The sequence below is a fragment of the Cheilinus undulatus genome, linkage group 12, assembly GCF_018320785.1.
Source record: "Cheilinus undulatus linkage group 12, ASM1832078v1, whole genome shotgun sequence".
In the NCBI taxonomy this organism is placed as follows: domain Eukaryota; kingdom Metazoa; phylum Chordata; class Actinopteri; order Labriformes; family Labridae; genus Cheilinus; species Cheilinus undulatus.
Genome location: NC_054876.1, coordinates 22,677,446 through 22,696,922, shown reverse-complemented (window position 1 = coordinate 22,696,922; position 19,477 = coordinate 22,677,446). Strand labels below are relative to the sequence as shown.

The 19,477-nt window shown below is 39.6% G+C and overlaps 2 protein-coding genes and 3 non-coding genes across 5 annotated transcripts; all 5 read left to right on the top strand.

Annotated features, from left to right (window-relative positions):
* Nucleotides 1–918: 918 nt before the first annotated feature.
* cct6a (chaperonin containing TCP1, subunit 6A (zeta 1)) lies at nt 919–9,899 on the top strand. The gene is made up of 13 exons (XM_041802174.1): nt 919–1,154; nt 1,726–1,789; nt 3,136–3,270; nt 3,434–3,607; nt 3,846–3,949; nt 4,087–4,357; nt 4,625–4,707; nt 7,361–7,457; nt 7,556–7,703; nt 8,359–8,492; nt 8,848–8,950; nt 9,383–9,455; nt 9,544–9,899. The coding sequence occupies exons 1-13, from the start codon at nt 1,018–1,020 to the stop codon at nt 9,614–9,616; spliced, it is 1,596 nt and encodes a 531-aa protein (XP_041658108.1). The 5' UTR covers nt 919–1,017; the 3' UTR covers nt 9,617–9,899.
* LOC121519363 lies at nt 4,406–4,542 on the top strand. Its single transcript, XR_005992704.1, has one exon. It is a non-coding gene; the product is annotated as a small nucleolar RNA SNORA22 (small nucleolar RNA).
* Nucleotides 5,485–5,619, top strand: LOC121519371. The gene has a single exon (XR_005992711.1). It is a non-coding gene; the product is annotated as a small nucleolar RNA SNORA22 (small nucleolar RNA).
* Nucleotides 8,107–8,243, top strand: LOC121519364. Its single transcript, XR_005992705.1, has one exon. It is a non-coding gene; the product is annotated as a small nucleolar RNA SNORA22 (small nucleolar RNA).
* A 3,801-nt stretch (nt 9,900–13,700) lies between the features above and the next one.
* sumf2 (sulfatase modifying factor 2) lies at nt 13,701–18,463 on the top strand. Its single transcript, XM_041800702.1, has 9 exons — nt 13,701–13,864; nt 13,947–14,097; nt 14,189–14,303; nt 15,128–15,172; nt 15,272–15,422; nt 15,667–15,722; nt 16,747–16,831; nt 17,025–17,166; nt 17,275–18,463. Exons 1-9 carry the CDS (start codon nt 13,810–13,812, stop codon nt 17,375–17,377), a joined length of 903 nt encoding a protein of 300 aa, XP_041656636.1. The 5' UTR covers nt 13,701–13,809; the 3' UTR covers nt 17,378–18,463.
* The last annotated feature ends 1,014 nt before the right edge of the window (nt 18,464–19,477 follow it).

Genomic DNA, 19,477 nt, shown 5'->3' with positions numbered 1-19,477 from the left:
TCTATATCCATATCCAGACCGTCTCTGAGGTGACATAACTTGGCCAATCGGCGCGTCATCTAGGGTGTGACTAGTGCTGCCTTCAGTGGTTGTTGGAAATCTTATAATTCAGGAAGAACCAGCAATGCCAAAGTTTACGAGCACACCAGACCTCGTATCTGGTGTTTTAAACGCCACACTCAGTGCAACAGTGACAAAAAATATAGGATAATCAAGTTTTCTCAACATAGATCAAGAGCTACCATTGCCAATATCAGCGTTTTAATACAAGTCGGAATTTTAAAAGCTGTTGTAAGTGACATAGAAAACAACATGATTGTAACATTTTCAATCAAGACTGAAATTTGGGTAGACTTCAAGAGTACTTTGCCTCGCTAGAACAGTGGGAGCATCACACATCTTTGCCCCTTAACTCTTAATAGAAATTACTCTAGTGTTGTCAGTCGATTAAAATAATTAACCAAATTAGTAATCAATTAATTAATTCAAGAATTTGACAACATTTTTAAATACTGAAAGATGTATTAATAATAATAGTAAACAATCAGAAAGGACACGTTCTTTAATGGTATCAAAACTTTCAACCAGCTTTTGAAACAGGAAGAGGCCAAGGGCAGATTGTCCACTTAGTCAGTCTAGGTTTGGTGTAAATCTGTAGAATATGGATTTTATCCAGAAAATTATGAAAATGTAGAGCACATAGAATTTTTACGTGGGCCAATCGAAGCTACTTTAGTATCAAATAAAAATGCATTTGGTAAATACACAGGTAAACAAGAAAACTAAGTGCAGATAATTTCCTTTCTCGTCTATTGTTAAAAATGCTTGTTTTACGAGTTCAAATCTTTACAAACCAGATTGTCCGAGCCTACATTGGTAGCATAAAGGCAGCACGAGACCACGTGTGGACCTTTCTGGAAACCGACCCTCCTTTCGAGAGCGCTCGAGCCCTGGCAGTGCGGAGTCCCTGCCGGTGTTACTTTTTTACTTTTACATCGCTGGTTGTTCTGCTTCGCGATGGCTGCCGTGAAAGCTCTGAACCCGAAAGCAGAGGTGGCCAGGGCCCAGGCTGCCCTGGCGGTTAATATCAGTGCCGCCCGGGGACTCCAGGATGTGTTGAGAAGTAACCTGGGACCGAAGGGGACCATGAAAATGTGAGTTCAGCCCGGAACCCTTTGTGCAGCACGCGTGCTAAGCTAACGTTGCTAACGAGCTAGCATGAGCAGCAATTCACGTGAAGACTGTGCACAGGGGATATTATAGTCACTCTGTCGCCACACCAGAGTATATTTTCACCGATAGGAAAGCTGCATCTGTCTACTTCTTGTAAATGTCCATCACAAAGTACTTAATTAAATTTGGGCCTCCAGTTGCTGGAAACGGATTTTCCCGGTGCACGTTGTCCTGCCCAGTCATCGTCACGACCCGTTTTGACAACAGCAAGCTAATGTTAGCATGCTAGCAGATTATGGCTAATGGCTTATAGTTACGGTTCAACTCAGAACGATGCTGTCAGCTTATCTTAAAATCTCCTGGAGCGATGAGGGACAAACCTTTCTTCACCTGGCAGTTGAGGCAGATGGCAACAATAAGTGAAATAATCATTATATTAACTACAGTTAATCATGATACCTCATTTCTGAGCGGGTCCTTTCATTGTAGAAGACTTCATACATCGGCAGCCAGGATTTTAACATGAACTCCATTGCTTGTCTGTGTCTGCAGGCTGGTGTCTGGTGCAGGAGACATCAAGCTGACCAAAGATGGCAACGTCTTGTTACATGAGATGGTAAGAAAGTGCTGAGCTTTGAAACTTAGTATTGTCATGTCCTCTTTATTGTCGTCTTCTGTCACTGACATCACTGTCCTCTTTGCTCCTTCATTATTTTCTCCAGTGGTGGAGTGGCCCCACCCTCCTAATGTGTGGATACCTATTAACCCTGTATGAATATTGTGAAAACTATCAGTAAAAAAGAGCTTGATTCAGTATTACAGTTTTGAAAAAGTATTGTCTGCTCCTATAAGTGCAAAGGCAGACAGCTTCCATAGGGTGTCTGAAAATTTTTGCTGCAGATGTGGTCTTTTTTTTATTTTAATGACATGTCAACTCTTTCTCTCAGAAAATAGCTGTTTATTCTGCTTGTATTTGGAGTTTATGTAATTTGGGGGGGGGGGGTTAAAAGGCAAGTTACCATTTCTAAATATTTTGCCCGGTGTCTTGCTAACATTTGAAACACATTATGCCATTAAACTTGAGTGCTGGCTACTGAAGTCCATGGACCCATGAATGTCTGGTGCAGCAACAAGTCAGTACTTCTGTCATACACATCAAATTATACTGCCTACATACTGAACGAGAGCTGCAAGGGTGCCAACTTTTATTTTCATGCAATTTCTGCACTTGCTTTTGTGTGTATGGAGGGGAAAAAAAACAATTTACACACCTTGAGTTTTAGCTAAACTCAGGCATATGCCACATGGCTTCTCTTTTCAAATATGTAAAAATGAATATCCTTGTAAGACAGAAGCGGACATTTAAAAAAGGCATTTTATAGACCAGGGTTTCTCAACCTGTTTTCTGTCAGGTCACCCTTTAAAATAATAAAAAAAAAAATCTCAAGCCACCTCAGTCAAAATGTATTGATTTAATAAACAAAATATTCTACATTCCTATTGCTGTTGGGGGATTCATGTAGTGATAGAATTAATGAGATAATCCCCTGAAGCCAGGAGTACACGTTTGCATATTTCCTCGATTTAGCCACGATTTTTGAGTGGCTCGACTCACTTGGAAGTCGTACCGACTTTCAGTCGGATTGTATTTGTTTGTTATGCTGTGTACAGGGGGATGTGACGATCGACCGTGCACCAACTATGGCCTGACAAGTTGCTCCTGACCGGTCGGATGGATTTCTGACATGATTGATATTTTGATTGGATGACTAGACACGCTATTATAGACCATACAATAAAAACAACCTTGATAGAACTGTCTGTAGTTGCATTGGTCTAAGTTTTCTACCCTTGCAGTCCATTTTCAATACTTCAAAGCAATATTGTGCAATCACCATGATGAATTGCTTTCATGATACAATAAATCTTTTTTTTTTTGTTGTTGTTTTTTTTTTTTTGCAGCAAATTCAGCACCCAACAGCCTCACTCATTGCTAAAGTTGCTACGGCACAAGATGACATCACTGGAGATGGGACCACCTCTAATGTCCTCATCATTGGTGAACTGCTGAAGCAGGCTGACCTCTATGTGTCAGAGGTAAAAAAGAAAGATAACTTTAATTTAAAGCTCTACAATCACAGACGAGTATTTAGGTCAGCTTTGTTTGTTATATTTATTTAGTGTTTCCCCCCATTATTTGGATATTGATATGCTCAGAAATCATGCTCATACCCAGAATCCGCTTTATCCTTTGCTTCAGGGTCTTCATCCAAGAATCATCGCTGAAGGTTTTGAAGCAGCAAAAGATAAAGCCTTGGCTGCTCTGGAGGATGTGAAGGTGACCCGTGAAATGGACAGAGAAACCCTCATCAATGTAGCACGCACCTCACTGAGGACCAAGGTCCATGCAGAGCTTGCAGACCTGCTCACAGAGGTGAGGGAGCAAAGTGGAGTAAATAAAGTAGAGAGGATCTGTGACTGATCACAGAGGGACTGTTTTTTTTTGGTTATTTTCACTCTCAGTAAACTTAATCCTCAGTTTTAATGTAAATGGTGAGAAATGTTCCTGTCACAAATGTAATTGCTCTATAATGAGGATCATTACCTGTAAACTAAGAATTCTTTTCTGTCACAATTTCCTCAATGGTGTGTAATGATGTGTTTGTCTTCAGGCTGTGGTTGATGCTGTGCTTGCCATCACTAAACCCAATGAACCCATTGACCTGTACATGGTAGAAATCATGGAGATGAAACACAAGACTGACTGCGATACACAGTAAGTCTTCAAATATAAAAATAAAAACCTAGATGGAGGGACAAGAGACAGCTCATGCCTATAAAAGTAGTGTTTCAATTATGTGAAGTATTTCAGGACTAATAATAGTTTCTGTGTTTTCTTTTTGTCTTCTTCAGACTGATCAGAGGTTTGGTATTGGACCACGGTGCTCGTCACCCAGACATGAAGAAGAGGGTGGAGGATGCCTTTGTGCTGACGTGCAACGTGTCTTTGGAGTACGAAAAGACCGAAGTAAACTCTGGCTTCTTCTACAAGAGTGCCGAGGAGAGGGAAAAGCTTGTGGCTGCAGAAAGGAAGTTCATCGAGGAACGTGTTCAGAAGATCATCGCCCTGAAGAACAAAGTCTGTCCCAATGGAGAGAAGGGTTTTGTCGTCATTAACCAGAAGGTATGCTTCAGCTAATTTGTTGAAAATAATGGAATTTGATCCTGTTGAGTGCACAGTGAACACCCATGGATGCTGACGTAGCTCTCCCTGGTCTCTTTCATCTGTGCTAAAGTAAATCTGATCTGTACCTCTGCATTTGGAGAGTATCATCCTCCCCTACATGTATTCAGCGGATCAGAATAATGTTTACATGGGTAAAAGGGACAAGTTTTATTTCTTAATTCTGTTTTTGATCAATAAAATGCTTGTTTTCTCTTTATTGTGTAGGGTATTGACCCATTCTCCTTGGATGCCCTTGCCAAAGAAGGCATTGTGGCCTTGCGCAGGGCAAAGAGGAGGAACATGGAGAGGTAAGAAAGAAACATTTCCTCTCTACGATGCCAGAGTCCTTTTTCCGTAAAATGGGAAAAATATAAGTTGGTTATTTGAATATGCATTTATGTTAAATTAAAATTTAGAGCATTCCTTACAAGAGTTGAAAAAGAACAAGGCTGGTTGGTTGCCATGTATGATGTTGTCAAAATAAAATGAAAATGAATTACAGTTGGTTCATTATTAGAAAAAAATACTAAGTAAAGGCAGCCAAAAGGAAGAAGACTGTAGGGTAGCAAAGTGATAGCTAATAAAGAGGTATGTTTCAATTGTCAACTTACAGTTGTCCCACAGAAGGATGTCTGTCACTTGAATTTCATCTGCTTCCTTTAAAGGGAGCTTATCAGTCTGAACAGTCACAACAAAAGCCAACAGACCAGTGTGTCCAAGTGTCTAATGAATAAACCATAATTGCCAAGGATATGTTCAAGGATATATTCTGCAAAACCAAAATTTCTCCTCTAATAATCCTTTTAGGCTTCTTTCTTTTAAACTTGTGACAACCACTTTACACAGGGAACACCCAGGGAGGCTGACATGGTGCTACAATTGTCTGTTCTACAGTCACTGTGTTCTTCTTTCCCTCTGCTTTAGGAGAGATTTAGTCTTTGCTATATGTTTTTAGTTGATAAGAAGATGTTTAAACATTGTCTTTGTTTTCCACTTATTGTTCTTATACTGTCAAGTTTATTTGTGTATTTTCTTCTTTTCCTCCGTCTTTTAGTTGGTATTGTGCTTGTCACTAGTTCTGCTGTTTGCACAGTGAACACCCAGAGGTGTTAATGTGGCTCCCTCTGGTCTCATACCTGTGCTAAAGTGACTCTGGTCTTTTCCTCTGCATTAGAAGAGTTTTTGTCTCTTCTACGTGTATTCAGCTGATCAGAACAAACTCCCCTGACTTCTTTTTGGCTGACTGCTGAGGTCAGCGCCACATGTGGGCCTCCATGTATCTGAATCTCTGACTGACTGAGTGATCCTACTTTCAGAGTCATACCATTACAGAGTTGGGTTTGCTTGTACTGAAGGCCGTTGGTAATGGTTGCCTCCACTGTGGTAAATGGAGCCATACACACAGTTACGCTGTGGGCGGGGTTTAGTTGTACTGACAGCCCTCTAATTGCTGCCTCTACTGCTGTAAATACTCAGATATAGCTTTAGCATTACTTCCTTTTTACTAGAACTGGACCACGTCTCTGTATGAAGTAAAGAATTAAAACAACCTGTACTCTTTTCATGTTATGAAAGATGTTTTCGCTCTTCTGCCGACCTGCTTCAGCATGAGTATGTGATGGTTATGGGGAAATGGTTAGCTGTTGCAAGTGGTTGTCTACAAGGCAAGTGGAGTGATTAGCTCTGACTAGCCTCGGTTTTGTCTGAACTGGACAAAGTCTTTTAAACAAAGCAGCAGCTTTCCATGACAGAATAGATGTTTTCACTCTACTCCCACTCTGATCATTGCGGTCTGCTTGTCCGGTATATTCAGGGGCTGCTGTCGCATTAGCTGTTGGCTTGGGTGTCGCTGCAGGAAAGCTGCTGTTTCCTCGGAACTGGGCCATATTTCTTTTTAAAACCAGAGCAGAGAGCCACACCAAAAGCTTGTCTTGGCAGAGAAAATGTTTTTGCGTGTCTCCTGTAGTGATGTGTCCCCTCTCCGCACTAAAGAGCACAGAATAAATGCAGGATATTTTCTCCTCCTGCACTGTGTTTGACTTGATGTGTGTGTAGAGATTTCAGTCTATGACTTTTAACCAATCAGAAGTGATAAAAGAAAAGCAGGAGGGGTTGGGGAGATGGCATTGCTCAGGACTCTCTCCACTCAGAGAGAGAGAGGAGAAATGTGGCTATTTAAATCAAGTAAGCAGTTACAATAAATTGCTTATAAATATTTTTCCTGGTGCCAGGTTGTGTAACATAGCTTTATGGTTTATTTATTGTCCCCATGCTCCATTTTATGTAAAATTTTTGAGATACTGATAATTTAAGGATTTCGTTAAACAGTTTTTGGTAAAAAACAAACAAACATGCTGTTATGTCAGTCATGGGATAGGAATCAGGAAATCAGAAGTTAACTTAATGTTATTAGGCTCTCAAAAGTATGTTTTTAACTCAAGAAATTTTTATTGATGTTTTTTTATTATTATGTAACAAAAGTGCAGTGCTGGATGATGATTACAACAAAGTTACCAGGTTTTAGTGTACATAGCTAACAACTATGTCTCAGCTAAACATAAACATAACAAACGTGGATAAGGATATTGAGTAAACAAAAAATACAAGGTATAAAGAGAAGCAAAGGTTAATGTGTGCTGCTTTTCAGCAGTTATTCACAGCTCTCTGCCAGTGACCCCCAACAAACTAATCAAAGGATTTGACTCAGAAGTATTTTTGATCAACCTTTAACCCTGATTACCCATCTTACATTAGTAGAAGATGTCCTCTGTTGAAGGAGCAGAGGTGCACCTGCTTCATTAACCTGAATGATTCAGCACACTTGATTCTGTTACATCAGGAGAGCAGCACGTACTGACAGCTTCTTCTGTCCACAGATGCTGTAATTCCAGGGGCTTTACATTTCAACCTACATGTTAAGGTTTTCTTAATAATTCATACAGTGTGTTATTGTCTCTGCAGGCTCACCCTTGCTTGTGGTGGCATTGCCATGAATTCAGTTGATGACCTTACACCGGAGTGCTTGGGAAACGCTGGGTTGGTTTATGAACACACACTGGTGAGTAAACGTATCTCAAATACACTGCTAGCATACTGTTATGAATGTTTTAGATATCGATGCAGACTTGTAAAATTTTGGGTGGCTCTTTCTTGCAGGGAGAGGAGAAGTACACATTTATTGAGAAGTGTGGAAATCCCCGCTCCGTTACCCTGCTGGTGAAAGGACCCAACAAACACACCCTCACACAGATCAAAGACGCTGTAAGAGATGGTTTGAGGGCAGTCAAGAACGCTATTGAAGATGGTGAGAATCAAAGAACAAGAAATGTTTTAACAACTTACTTTGTTCCTTGAATTTTTAATCACTTAAGAGAAAAATTTAGCAAAGTAATTCTGTTCAGTTATATATACCTACCTGGGTGTAGTTCATCATGTTTTAATTTTTATTCTCGGTTCTTAGTTTAAATTAACTCTAGGCTAAGCAGTGATATTAAAAACCAGTATTACTTTTTCTCATACTGCATTTGGCTTAAAAATATGTTTGATAATATTATGATTCTGATTATTATTTGATTATGTTTCACATTTAGCAGAGTGTTTTAACATCTCAGACTTGGCAACTTTGATCATTTCAGACATGAAATTGTGTTTTCTAAATTCTATGTTTTGGTTGCAACTGTTCCTTTTTAAATATTTAGTTTTGCTGTGTGCACAGTGAACACCCAGAGATGTTAATGTGGCTCCCTCTGGTCTCTCATGCCTGTGCTAAAGTGACTCTGGTCTTTTCCTCTGCACTAGAAGAGTTTTTGTCTCTTCTACGTGTATTCAGCTGATCAGAACAAACTCCCCTGACTTCTTTTTAAGTCAGGATTGGAAAAAATGAATACATTTCTTTTTGTCTGAGCATTGGCAAGTATTTTAAGTTTCTGAGTGTCTCCTTTTAATCCTTGTCTCCTCAGGTTGTGTTGTGCCAGGTGCAGGTGCATTTGAAGTGGCTGTGGCAGACACTCTGGTAAAACATAAGCCAAATGTGAAAGGCAGAGCCCAGCTGGGAGTCCAGGCATTTGCAGATGCTCTTCTAGTCATCCCTAAGGTGAGAGCTTTTTACTTGACCCCTTAAATGTTGTTTTATTTCCATTTCTTTGTGATGTTTTATAATTGATGGTTTAATTGTGACCTGCCAAGGGACTGCAGATGTAAATTAGCTTTAAACCAACTCTGGTACAATGCATCAAATGGAAACATTTATGGTTTTTATTGTACATGGTCCCTTTATAAATAAACAAATAAATGGCATCATGTTTGTATGAAAATCATGTTTCTTTGTTTTACTACTACTCACATCAACTTTATTATGAGACTTGAAATACTGTAAATCTACCTTGTTCTTGTCAGCAGCATTCATACTGTTTTACTACTTTGATTTTAATTTGCATTTGTTTTGTCAGGTTTTGGCCCAGAATTCAGGCTATGACCCACAGGAGACCCTGTTGAAGCTGCAGACAGAGTACAAAGAGTCTGGTCAGCTAGTTGGAGTGGATCTTAGCACAGGTCAGAACCATAACACATACTTCAGATCACTCAAAGCAATTCATTTTAATGCATTTAAGATACATCTTTGGTTGCTGATTTTTAAGTCTCATGGCAGTATGATTATTAACTCAGAAATATTGCTTACCAATTTTTGGCTTGAATCTGAATGAATTTAAATAGGTCTGAGCTATTTTTTACTTACTGAGCATCAATTGCATGCTTGCTATAATCCAGATAACCGCCATAACACAGAAGTGTCTGAAAATACAGATTGTGTAGGGTTCAAATTTTTGTAGAAATAGACCTTTCCTGCAGTAGCCTTATTTCATATCCTTATACTAGTGAAGAGTCCTTAAATTGTTGTATTTCACATTACTGAGTTGTGCTTGCATTATCCCATTTGGCTTCTAGCACAACCTCTTTTCTTCATTGAATCTTCATGTTTTTCAGGAGAACCAATGGTGGCAGGAGAAGCAGGTGTATGGGATAATTACAGTGTTAAGAAGCAGCTGCTTCATTCATGGTGAGCTTATGCATACGTCATCTGTACATTAATTTAATAATTAAATTATCAAGGATTGTCCTCTCTAACCTCGTTTTTCCCTTCATAGCACGGTGATTGCCAGCAACATCTTGTTGGTGGATGAGATCATGCGAGCTGGAATGTCATCTCTAAAAGGATAAATGTTAACTGAAGGAGCTGCAGCTGTTATCATAATCACAGGGATAATGACAGTTGAGTAAACTTGTTGCCCCTCTTTGAACTTTGAAGCACCCCAGTCTGATGGACAGCCTGCTGTAGACATCACAGCGTCTGTCAGAAACCATTGTTTTGCTAGTCATGGTTTTTCATGGATTTGTCAATGTCTCCCTCTGATTGGTTTATTTATGAGATTTTGTTAAAAGCACTGACCTCAATCACTCAGTTTTGTTTCTACCCATTAAAGATTGTTTTCGGCTCTTGAAAGATTTTGTCTTGTTTTTTTTTAAGTGATCTACATTCAATAAATAATACACTAATTAACCTGGAGGAACACTAAAACACATTAAAAATAAAACTACCAGCCATGCCTGGACTGTAATATCAATAAATGGTTAACACACAACCAATGGTTCAATTAATGAGGACAAAGTTATTACCCCCCTTACAGTGAAGCTTCCACATAGCTGTGTTTTAGTGTTGGGACAGAGTTCTTTGGGTTATACCTCTCTCCCTTCTTACTCCAAACATAAGCAACAACTCTATGGCCGAAGAGCTCTAGTTTGGTCTCATCTGACCAACGCTTTCAGTGTGTATAATCTTTCTCAAGGTTTTCCTTAATGTGAATTTACCATAACATCAAAACTTAAAAATATTAGTTTAAAATGATAACTCTCTGAAGATCAAGATTTAGAAGTCTTGCCAAAAATTCAGTGACTACTGTGGGCTTTTTGGTGCTACAGATCTCTTGAGGCTTGGGTGCAGCTGTGAGGCTGACAATCCCAGCTTTGAGATATATATATATATATTTTTGTTTAATGATTGTTTTTTAAAGATATCTGGGATTTGTCCGCCTTTATTAGTAGAGGAGGACTGTGGATAGAATCAGAAACAGGGATAAGAGAGCTGGGGAGAGATGCAGTAGAGTGCCACAGGCCAGTCCGACCGTGTACATGGGGCACGCCTTAAGCCACTAAGCCATCCATGCCCTGCTCTGATTTGTTTGTTTGTTTTTGTCTTAATAGCAGCAACAGCAGAAAAAACAACTATCACACCCAGGTAGGTTGTTGCAAATAGACAGAGTGTGACCAGGCTCTCAATGGCACTGTCGAATCTAAGTGATATCAATGAATTGCTCCAATTCTGCAGTGCTGAAGTCATCAGCTTGTGTTGCTAAGCCTTGCCTTATTGTGCCCCCTTTGGGAACCACTGATGTAGGCATTAAAATTCTCTAGTTTTATTTGACTCTTACTTGACATCCATATGATATTAAAAGTAGATTAAAGGGATTGGAGGAAGATGAACCAGGTTGCTTATGTTCTGACTGATGACTTGTTGATCTGTGATTCTGGATTGGTTTACCTGTGTTTTGTGGTTTTTATTTTTCATGTCTGCAACTCTGTTAATTGTTGAGCTGCCTGTCTTGGCCAGGACACTGTTGTAAATGAGACTCTTAATCTCAATGAGGCTTTCCTGGTTAAATAAATAATAAATAATTATAGCAGTTGAAGTTGTGAAGCTCTGTAGAAGTCCCTGTAAAGTGATGTCCAAACTTTGTGTCTTAACACAGTGGATATGTTAGAATAAGGTTGCTGTAAACATGTCAATACACTGAGATCAATGTGTGACTGAAGTTTGGATGTAGACTGTAATATTAAATAGACTTTAATATTAAGTAGTCAACAAAAAACTCCCAGTTCATAAAAAATAGTTTATTTTAGCCTTTTCCTATTGATGTGATACTATGACTGTCACTATGAATATGTTTCAAAATCCTAGATTAATTGTGGCGTGGGGGCAGATTTTTTGAAATCTTAAGGGGGGTTATTCAGCCCATAAGCCACGCCCAGCTACAAAATCAATAAAAGTCTCTCTTTTTACAAAAGGGATTTTTTTCCTGCCTAGTCTCACAACTCTAAAAGCATTTTAAGCCCCTGAAGAGTACAACTTCCTGTTTTATGGTCGCATCACATCGCCATGACAGCTGAGTCAGAGGCAGATTGTTAAGATTGAAAGAGAAACACAAATTGAATTTAAAAGATGTGGGATAGATTCATTTTTATAAGATTTGTGAATAAGCAAAAACACTACTTAATGCTGCCAGTTGGAGGCACTATGTTTTGGGTAAAAATGTTCTTGGGCCATTTGTTCAGGCACACATTTCCAGTAAGCATACAAAATCTGTTTCGGACACAGTGAGGTGAGTTTATAAGAGCTGGAGTTGTTCTGATGGGACAGCAATGCCCAAGTTATCCCTTACAGCATGGCCACTCCCCCACCCTTCAGTGAAAAAGCACAGACATTGAATGCTGGCATGTTTTTATGTTCTGACATGTGCTCAAATCAAGCTTGCTAGCTCTGGGGCTGTTTAGCCAAAGTAAGCTTCCATGACAGCAAAATCCTATGTTTCACTGACCCAGGACCTGTCCCTCTGCAGTCACTCCCAGTCTATTCACTTTCTGTGTTTTCTCTTGTCTTGGTCAGTTCGTTTGTGGATCCCCAGCTTGAGAATATCTGTACTTTGTCTTCTGTACCTCTTGTCTTTTAGGTCTCTGGTTTTGTATTTGTTAAGTTGTTATTTTTGTATTTTCATTCATTTAGCAATTTTTGTATAAGGGCCATTGCTTTTGGGTCCTTTTTTTGTTTCATTTTTGTTACTGATAAATGAAAGAATGAACTGACCAATAATGGACCCAGCAGGCACACTCCTCAGTGATGAGCTTTGATTTCAGTTGAATTTTTAGTTCCGTTCTATGGACTGGAAGGACCCAGAGATTCTTGTCCAGTGTACAAGAGATTCCAGTTTCCAGTGTCCCAGAAACTCAAGTCTCCTGTGACCCAGAGCCTCAGCCCTGCTCTGCTGCTGGTTACCCTGGTTCCATGTCGGAGGCCATCCCAACTGCAGCTTCTGGTTCCATGTGGAGGCTGTCCAAACCACAGCTCCTGGCTCCCTATCTGGTCCCCCTGTTCCTGGCTCCCCATCAGAGGTCCTGACCCAGACCCCTGTTCCTGGCTCTCTCGTCGGAGGTCCTGACCCACACCTCTGTTCATGACTGGCCCCCTGGCTTCCCACCTGAACCCTTGTGCTCCTCTTGGCTTCCCCCTGGCCACCCACCTGTAGCCTTGTACACCTCTGGGATGCCACTTGGCCATCCACCTGACCCCCTGTGCCTGTCTGGGATGCCCCCTGGCAGCCCTTCTGAATGAGTCCCTCCTCCAGCCCCCCCCAGAAGCTATTTTGTACTCAAGTTTTTTTTTTTTTTTTTTTTTTTTCCCGGATGTCTGGGAGCCAGAGGGGTGGAGGTGCTGTCTTGATCCATGAGTGATTTTGTGTTTGGTTGATTTTTTCCTGTTCTGTTTTGATTATTTGCTCCACTCCTAGTGTTTCTTGCATGTTTCTGTGTTAGCTTCAACTCTGTGTATCCTATTCAGGGCCAAGGGGGGCTGGGGCACATCCCAGCTGTTATTCTGTGAGAGGCGGGGGGGCATTTTACAGTGGAGACTTGAAGGGTTGGGTTTAATACAGCCAGGCCTTTAGGTCCTCGAGGGTCCAACGGTCTTGGGGGAATGCTGCCAGTCAAGGACGCAGGAAATCAACGCACTCTGGGAAAAGAAGATGAAAATATATCTATAACACGATCTGGATTCTAGAGTTCTTGCTCGTGCCTGAAGTGGTGGCCTCAAATGCAGTCCAGACAGAGTCACACACATTTTGATCTTGTATTTAACTACAAGCAGGCTTTTCTTGAGCTCTAGTCTCACAATGTTGTCACATTTTGTCAAGGTTGCAAAGATGTATACATTTTCTTTTCTTAACATTAAAATAATTCCGTACTCTTCTACATGATATTCTCATTGTGTAAATGTGTTGTTTATCCGAAATTTGCTTGGGTAATATTTAGACATATTTTATTTGTAAAGATATGTTTTGACTTCGCATTGCGGTGAAACTTGCTAACAGGTAAAAAGAAAGAAAGGGTCAACGCTGGTTAAAAAGTTTTCAACAAAGTGGAACCTCAATGGTACGGATCCTATTTATGAACGAACTAATATCCGGTGCGACGTTGAAATGCCTCCGACATGTCGGGACGTCACCAGTGAATAGGGCATGAGATGCTATGTTGGAAGTAAACTTGGATGAGCTGTGTATTAAATATCAGAAAGGGAATGTTGAAAGATGGCTATAAAACTGGTATCCTGGATCTTTGCTGCGTTTTTACTGGAAGTGGCGGGTAAGACCTTATGCCTTTTAACTTTCTGATAACATATAAATCACACTGAGTCGAGATTACCGGGTTTGTTTCTGCCAAAAAGACTTAGCAGATGAGATGGTGACTATACCTGGAGGAAAGATGATAATGGGAACCAGTGCATCTGATGGGAGAGATGGAGAGTCCCCCACCAGGGAAGCTGAACTTCAGGATTTTAGAATAGACAGGTACCCTGTCACAAACGCAGATTTCAGGTAATAAACACACCCTGATATGAAGCATTTCCCCCTTATAAGTCAAACTAAATGCTGTGTTTTAACCCTTCATGGCTCTCATTCATTACAGAGAATTTGTGAGAGCACAGAAGTACAAAACTGAAGCGGAGACGTTTGGTTGGAGTTTTGTGTTTCAAGATTTTGTGTCAGAAGAGCTGAAGAGCAAAGTCACTCAGAGGATTGAGGTGTTTCTATTCTCAAATTTTATCGGTTTGGAAATTTTTAGTGCAATGGATCTATATTAGTTTGACACAAGTTCATTTTTAGGTTAATTGAAAATTGAAAGAATAACATGACATTGATGAAAATTTAAACAGTTATCACTGCAAGAAGCATGTAAGCTATCAGCAGTTTTTCTAATTAGTCACAGCTACTGAAAAGGAAAATTTGCAGCTGTTTGTTAGTTTTTGATCAGAGGTAGAATTAGCAGCAAAGTATGACACATTATTGCAATATATGAAGCTATTTAGATTTTTAATTCCTAATTGTATACAGGTGGATATAAAAATAGAATATCATTTAAAAGTTAATTTTTTATTGCTATGATTCAGTTCAAAAGTGAAATGTCCATACCTTCAGAATTAATCTAATACAAGGTGAAATATTATGGCTTACAGCTCACAAAAAAATTCCACGATCTCAAAATAATAGAATATAGTGAAAAAGTAAAATTTCTTGTCCATTTTTTCTTTCACTCAAGTTCAGTTTTTCATGATATTCTAAAGTTTTGAGATCCACCTGTACATTGCTCTGAATTGGGCGTAAGTGATTTTATACATGCTATTTTAATTATGTTTTTCTTATCCTTATACTCCTGCAATTTTACCTTATTACATTTTATGTGCATGGCTTTTACTTTAATTACAGTTTTCTTCATTGCAACTAATTGATCATTAAAAAGTTAATTGATGCACAGGTTCAATAAGTGTCCTAGCTTTATTGACAACAGCATGTACCTGTAAGGCTGTGTTGTGAATGACTTTCTCTCTTCCTTGTGTTTTCCCTCCAGTCTGCTCCTTGGTGGTTGCCAATAGAGCGAGTGTTTTGGAGACAGGTGATGTCAAGACTTTACCTTGACTCTTTTTTTGTAGTTCTTTTTTATGTGCATTCCTTCATTGCCATCAAACTTCTTGTTTGACCCACTGCTGTTTAGCCAGCAGGACCAGGTTCAGGCATTCGGGAACGCCTGGACTACCCGGTGGTTCAGGTGAGCTTGACTGATGCTCAGACTTTCTGCAAGTGGAAGGGAAAGAGACTGCCCACTGAGGAGGAGTGGGAGTGGGCTGCACGTGGAGGACTACAAGGTACCAAGTGTAAACTCTTAAAACAGAATATATGCTGTATGTTGCTACACTGTAAGAGAGTTTCATGATATTTTGAAAACTTACTAACTAAAATCAATAAAACAGAGTTAGACCTGTGTTTAAATGTATATTCTTATACTTTACTCAGAAGGAAAGGGGGAAATGGTTTATATGAGCTCCGTTTAATAACTGACGTTTAGTTTTTTGATTTCATATCAGCTCTTTCCTGTCAATTCTGTTCCAGGTCGGACTTATCCATGGGGAAACAAGTTCCAGGCCAACCGATCCAACCTGTGGCAGGTTAGTCTGCTACAGTGCTGTAACATTTCTCTGTACAATAACCCTTAAATTTACTTTGTGACACATTTTTGCAGATAATTATTTTTCATAAATATGAAAATGCACTGTGGCACATTCGCGTTGGAATAGAAAAGGACCTTCCCCAAACTGTTGCCAAGCATAGTACTGTCCAAAATGTCTTGATATGCTGAAGCTTTAAGATTGCTCTTCACTGGGGATAAGGGGCCTAACCCAAACCCTGAAAAACAGCTCCATACCATTATCCCTCCACTAACAAACTTCACAGTTTGCACATTGCAGTCAGACAGGTAACGTTCTCCTGGCACCTGCCAAACCAAGATGAACTCATCTAACTGCCTGATGACACCTCAACAGAGAAAAGTGACTCATCACTCTACATAACACATTTCCCCTGCTCCACAGTCCAGTGCTGGTGTGCTTTACGCTGCCTCATATAATGCTTGGCATTGGACTTGGTGATGTGAGGCTTGCATGCAGCTTCGAGGCTAGGAAACCCACTGAACAGTGTTTGTGCTTACTTTAAATCCAGTGGAACTTCAGAACTCTTCAGCTATAGAATCAGCAGAGCATTGGCGACTTTTACACACAGCCTCAGCTGTAGTTAATGTCGCTCTGTGATTTTATGTGGTCTTCCGCTTCATGGCTGATTTGCTGTCGTTCCTAAAGACTTCCATTTTCTAATATCACTTACAGTTCACTGTGGAATATCAAGCTGGGATGACATTTCATGAAATTTCTTATTGCAAAGGTGGCATCCAACACAGTGCCACGTTTAAAGTCACTGAGCTCTACAGGACGAACCATTTTGTGTCACAAATGTTTGCAAATGGAGCTTGAATGACTAGGTGCTTGATTTTATACACCTGTGGCAAGGGTGTATAGAATGAATAAAAATAAGAGGCAGTGTTAACCTGTAATGTACGTTTTCAAAAGAAGAGACATTTGTAATGTGGAAAAACAGGCTTTGTAGTAATTATCTGGTTTATGTTTTTGTTTGTTAAAGGGATCATTTCCTGATAGAGACACCGCTGAGGATGGATACCATGGCATTTCTCCAGTCTCAGCATTTCCTCCTCAGAACAGTTATGGTAATTGTATTTTTGTTAAAACAATAAGCGGTAACCATATGATGTTCTACATAGTAACATTTTTTATTCAGATGAAAGCAGAAAAAATATTTACTGAATTATTTACTGTTAAAACCTAAGAGAGTCTGAGGTAGTTTGTCTAAGGTCCAAGTTAAAACATGCAAGATATTCTAAACATTGACTTGTCTTGTAGGACTTCATGACATGATGGGAAACACATGGGAATGGACATCCACTCCCTTTAGAGCTGCACAGCCAATGTACGTGCTGCGTGGCGCCTCCTGGATCGACACGGTGGATGGTTCAGCCAATCACAAGGCACGAATAACAACAAGGTGGGTTATTACAGAAAAAAGAATCAAAAACAGTGCTTACAGTCTGGGGGCCAAAAGAAATCATGTCTAATCATCACTGATTAATGCTATTGATTCTTTGTCCTTCAGAATGGGAAACACTCCTGACTCTGCCTCGGATAACCTGGGATTCAGGTGTGCTGCCAGCGATGGACAGAAACAAGGGAAGAAGAAAGTTAAAACAGAACTGTAGAAAATAGGAAATCAAGTTGAAGTCAGCTGGAGGACAGTGTTGTTCTTTGAATGGAAAGTTGTTCAGCTAAGTTCAAACAACTTGATAATCCCTCTGGGCCCAATTAGTTACCTGTTCTGATGATTTTAAGGACATAGAGGAGGAAAAACAAGAAGGCAAGTGGCAAAATAATGCTTAACTTTTATATTAGAAATGATGGTGACAGAAAGATGAGTGTATAAATAAATTATATCCCTCCTGTGGAGAGCTAATGATGATGATTTTTGATAAAATTAAATACAAAATTGAATGATAAATTAAAGTCTCACCTTTATAATTCTTTATGATGCAAGTAGTTGAGATGTCTTATTGTCTTAGGTAATGGAGGAAATAGGACACTGACTGTCAGCATTGGTATTCCTTCTTCTTCTCAGAAGGCTCCATCTTTTGTTTCTGTGCTTTTATGTGACTGGAGAGTAAATTGGTTCACCGATTTTGTTACAGCCTCCTTTAATCCTGCCTTTGTATTTTTGTTTACTCTCATTGGCCGGCCCAGTGGTTGTATGAGCTGCCCTCTTTAACACTGCAGATTAGAAGTTTGTTCCAAATTTTAGCTCATGTTAAGTATTAAGTAACAGTATTAAGCCAAGCCCTGTTTCAATTCTTAAGAGTGATCAAGTGTTCTCTACCCAACCACACAGTTTAAAGGTGTTATGCAATGGAAGAAATGTGAATTTATATTTTTCATCTGTTTACAAAAGGTGAAACCAGATCTCGAAGTTTTGTTGTAACATACAATTGGAGTCAGTGTTGCGGTTTTTCCGTATTGGTATTATAATATTTTACTTCCCAGACTATCATACCTTATTTTATGCCTGGAGCTCATACTTAGTAACGCTTTAAGAAAGGGGTGGGAAAAGAGATATAATATGCATATTTATAGTAAACTGGGATGAAAGAGAACAAAAGACCTTTAAATTTTCTGGGATATGTTATTTAAAAACCTCACTGGTTAAGAAACAGCTCTCTTTCCCATTTCAGACTCTATCCACTGGCCTCCTCTATATAATGAAGGCACAAAATGCCCCCCCTCGAATATTTTAACCTTTTATTGACTTTATGAAACAGTCATGGTCAATATAATAAGGAATAACAACCTCTTAAATGACCAAGTGAAAACAGATACAAAGTAATATCAATTAAAAGGAAATATTTAAGGTAAAATAAGTTACAACATAAATATTCACCTGTTTTAAAGTGACTGACCAAATTTAACAGAGGTCTAGTCAATTGAAGCTAGTAGTCTCATGGTGAAATGGGGATCATCTGAGACCTGTGAATGTGTCTCAAGTGATTGTAGTAAAAAGAAACCTTTGTCTGGAAGGTCCAGTCACTGGGTTATCAGTATTCCTGGCTACCATTACACCATGGAGATGAAAAAACACTCCAAACAACTCAGAGAAAAGGTTATTGAAAATTTAAGTCAGGGGATGGATACAAAAAAATGTCCCAAGGTCATGAACATCCTCTGGAGTTCAGTTAAATCCACCATGAAGGAAATATGGTACATGTGTATATCTGCCTTGATCAGGCCTTCCTCACAAACTGAGTGGCCGTACAAGAAGGAGACTAGTAAGAGAGGTCACCATAACACCTATGACTACTCTGAAGGGGTTACAAGCTTCAGCAGCTCAGATGGAAGAGACTGCAAAAAACAACTGTTCTTCACCAGTCAAAGCTTTATGAGAGAATGGAGATGAGAAATCCGCTGTTGAAGAACACGTATATTAAATCTCAACAAGAGTTCATCAAAAGTTATGTGGGAGACTTCATATTCAAGTGGAGGAAAGGTCTTTGTGGTAAAGAGACCAAAATTTTGCTTTTTGGCCACCAGAAAAAAGCTATGTTTGGTGGACAGCAAACACACCATGCCCACAGTGAAGCACAGTGGTGGCAGCATCATGCTGTGGGGATGCTTCTCTGCAACTGGCCCTGGAAGATTTTTAAACATAGAGGGTAAAATTAATTCAGCAAAATGTAGGAAAATCCTGGAGGACAATCCTATTCAGTCTGCCCGAGAAATATAGCTTGGGGGATTTATTTGATGCATGACAGTGACCT

What these genes read in the sequence shown, in the direction of transcription:
- sumf2 (XM_041800702.1), top strand. Translation starts at nt 13,810, where the DNA reads ATGGCTATAAAACTGGTATCCTGGATCTTTGCTGCGTTTTTACTGGAA. An exon ending in GTCACAAACGCAGATTTCAG is followed by an intron (nt 14,098 to 14,188) that starts GTAATAAACACA and finishes CATTCATTACAG; the next exon opens with AGAATTTGTGAGAGCACAGA. An exon ending in ACCGATCCAACCTGTGGCAG is followed by an intron (nt 15,723 to 16,746) that starts GTTAGTCTGCTA and finishes TGTTTGTTAAAG; the next exon opens with GGATCATTTCCTGATAGAGA.
- cct6a (XM_041802174.1), top strand. Translation starts at nt 1,018, where the DNA reads ATGGCTGCCGTGAAAGCTCTGAACCCGAAAGCAGAGGTGGCCAGGGCC. An exon ending in TTGCAGACCTGCTCACAGAG is followed by an intron (nt 3,608 to 3,845) that starts GTGAGGGAGCAA and finishes GTTTGTCTTCAG; the next exon opens with GCTGTGGTTGATGCTGTGCT. An exon ending in AAGAGGAGGAACATGGAGAG is followed by an intron (nt 4,708 to 7,360) that starts GTAAGAAAGAAA and finishes TTGTCTCTGCAG; the next exon opens with GCTCACCCTTGCTTGTGGTG.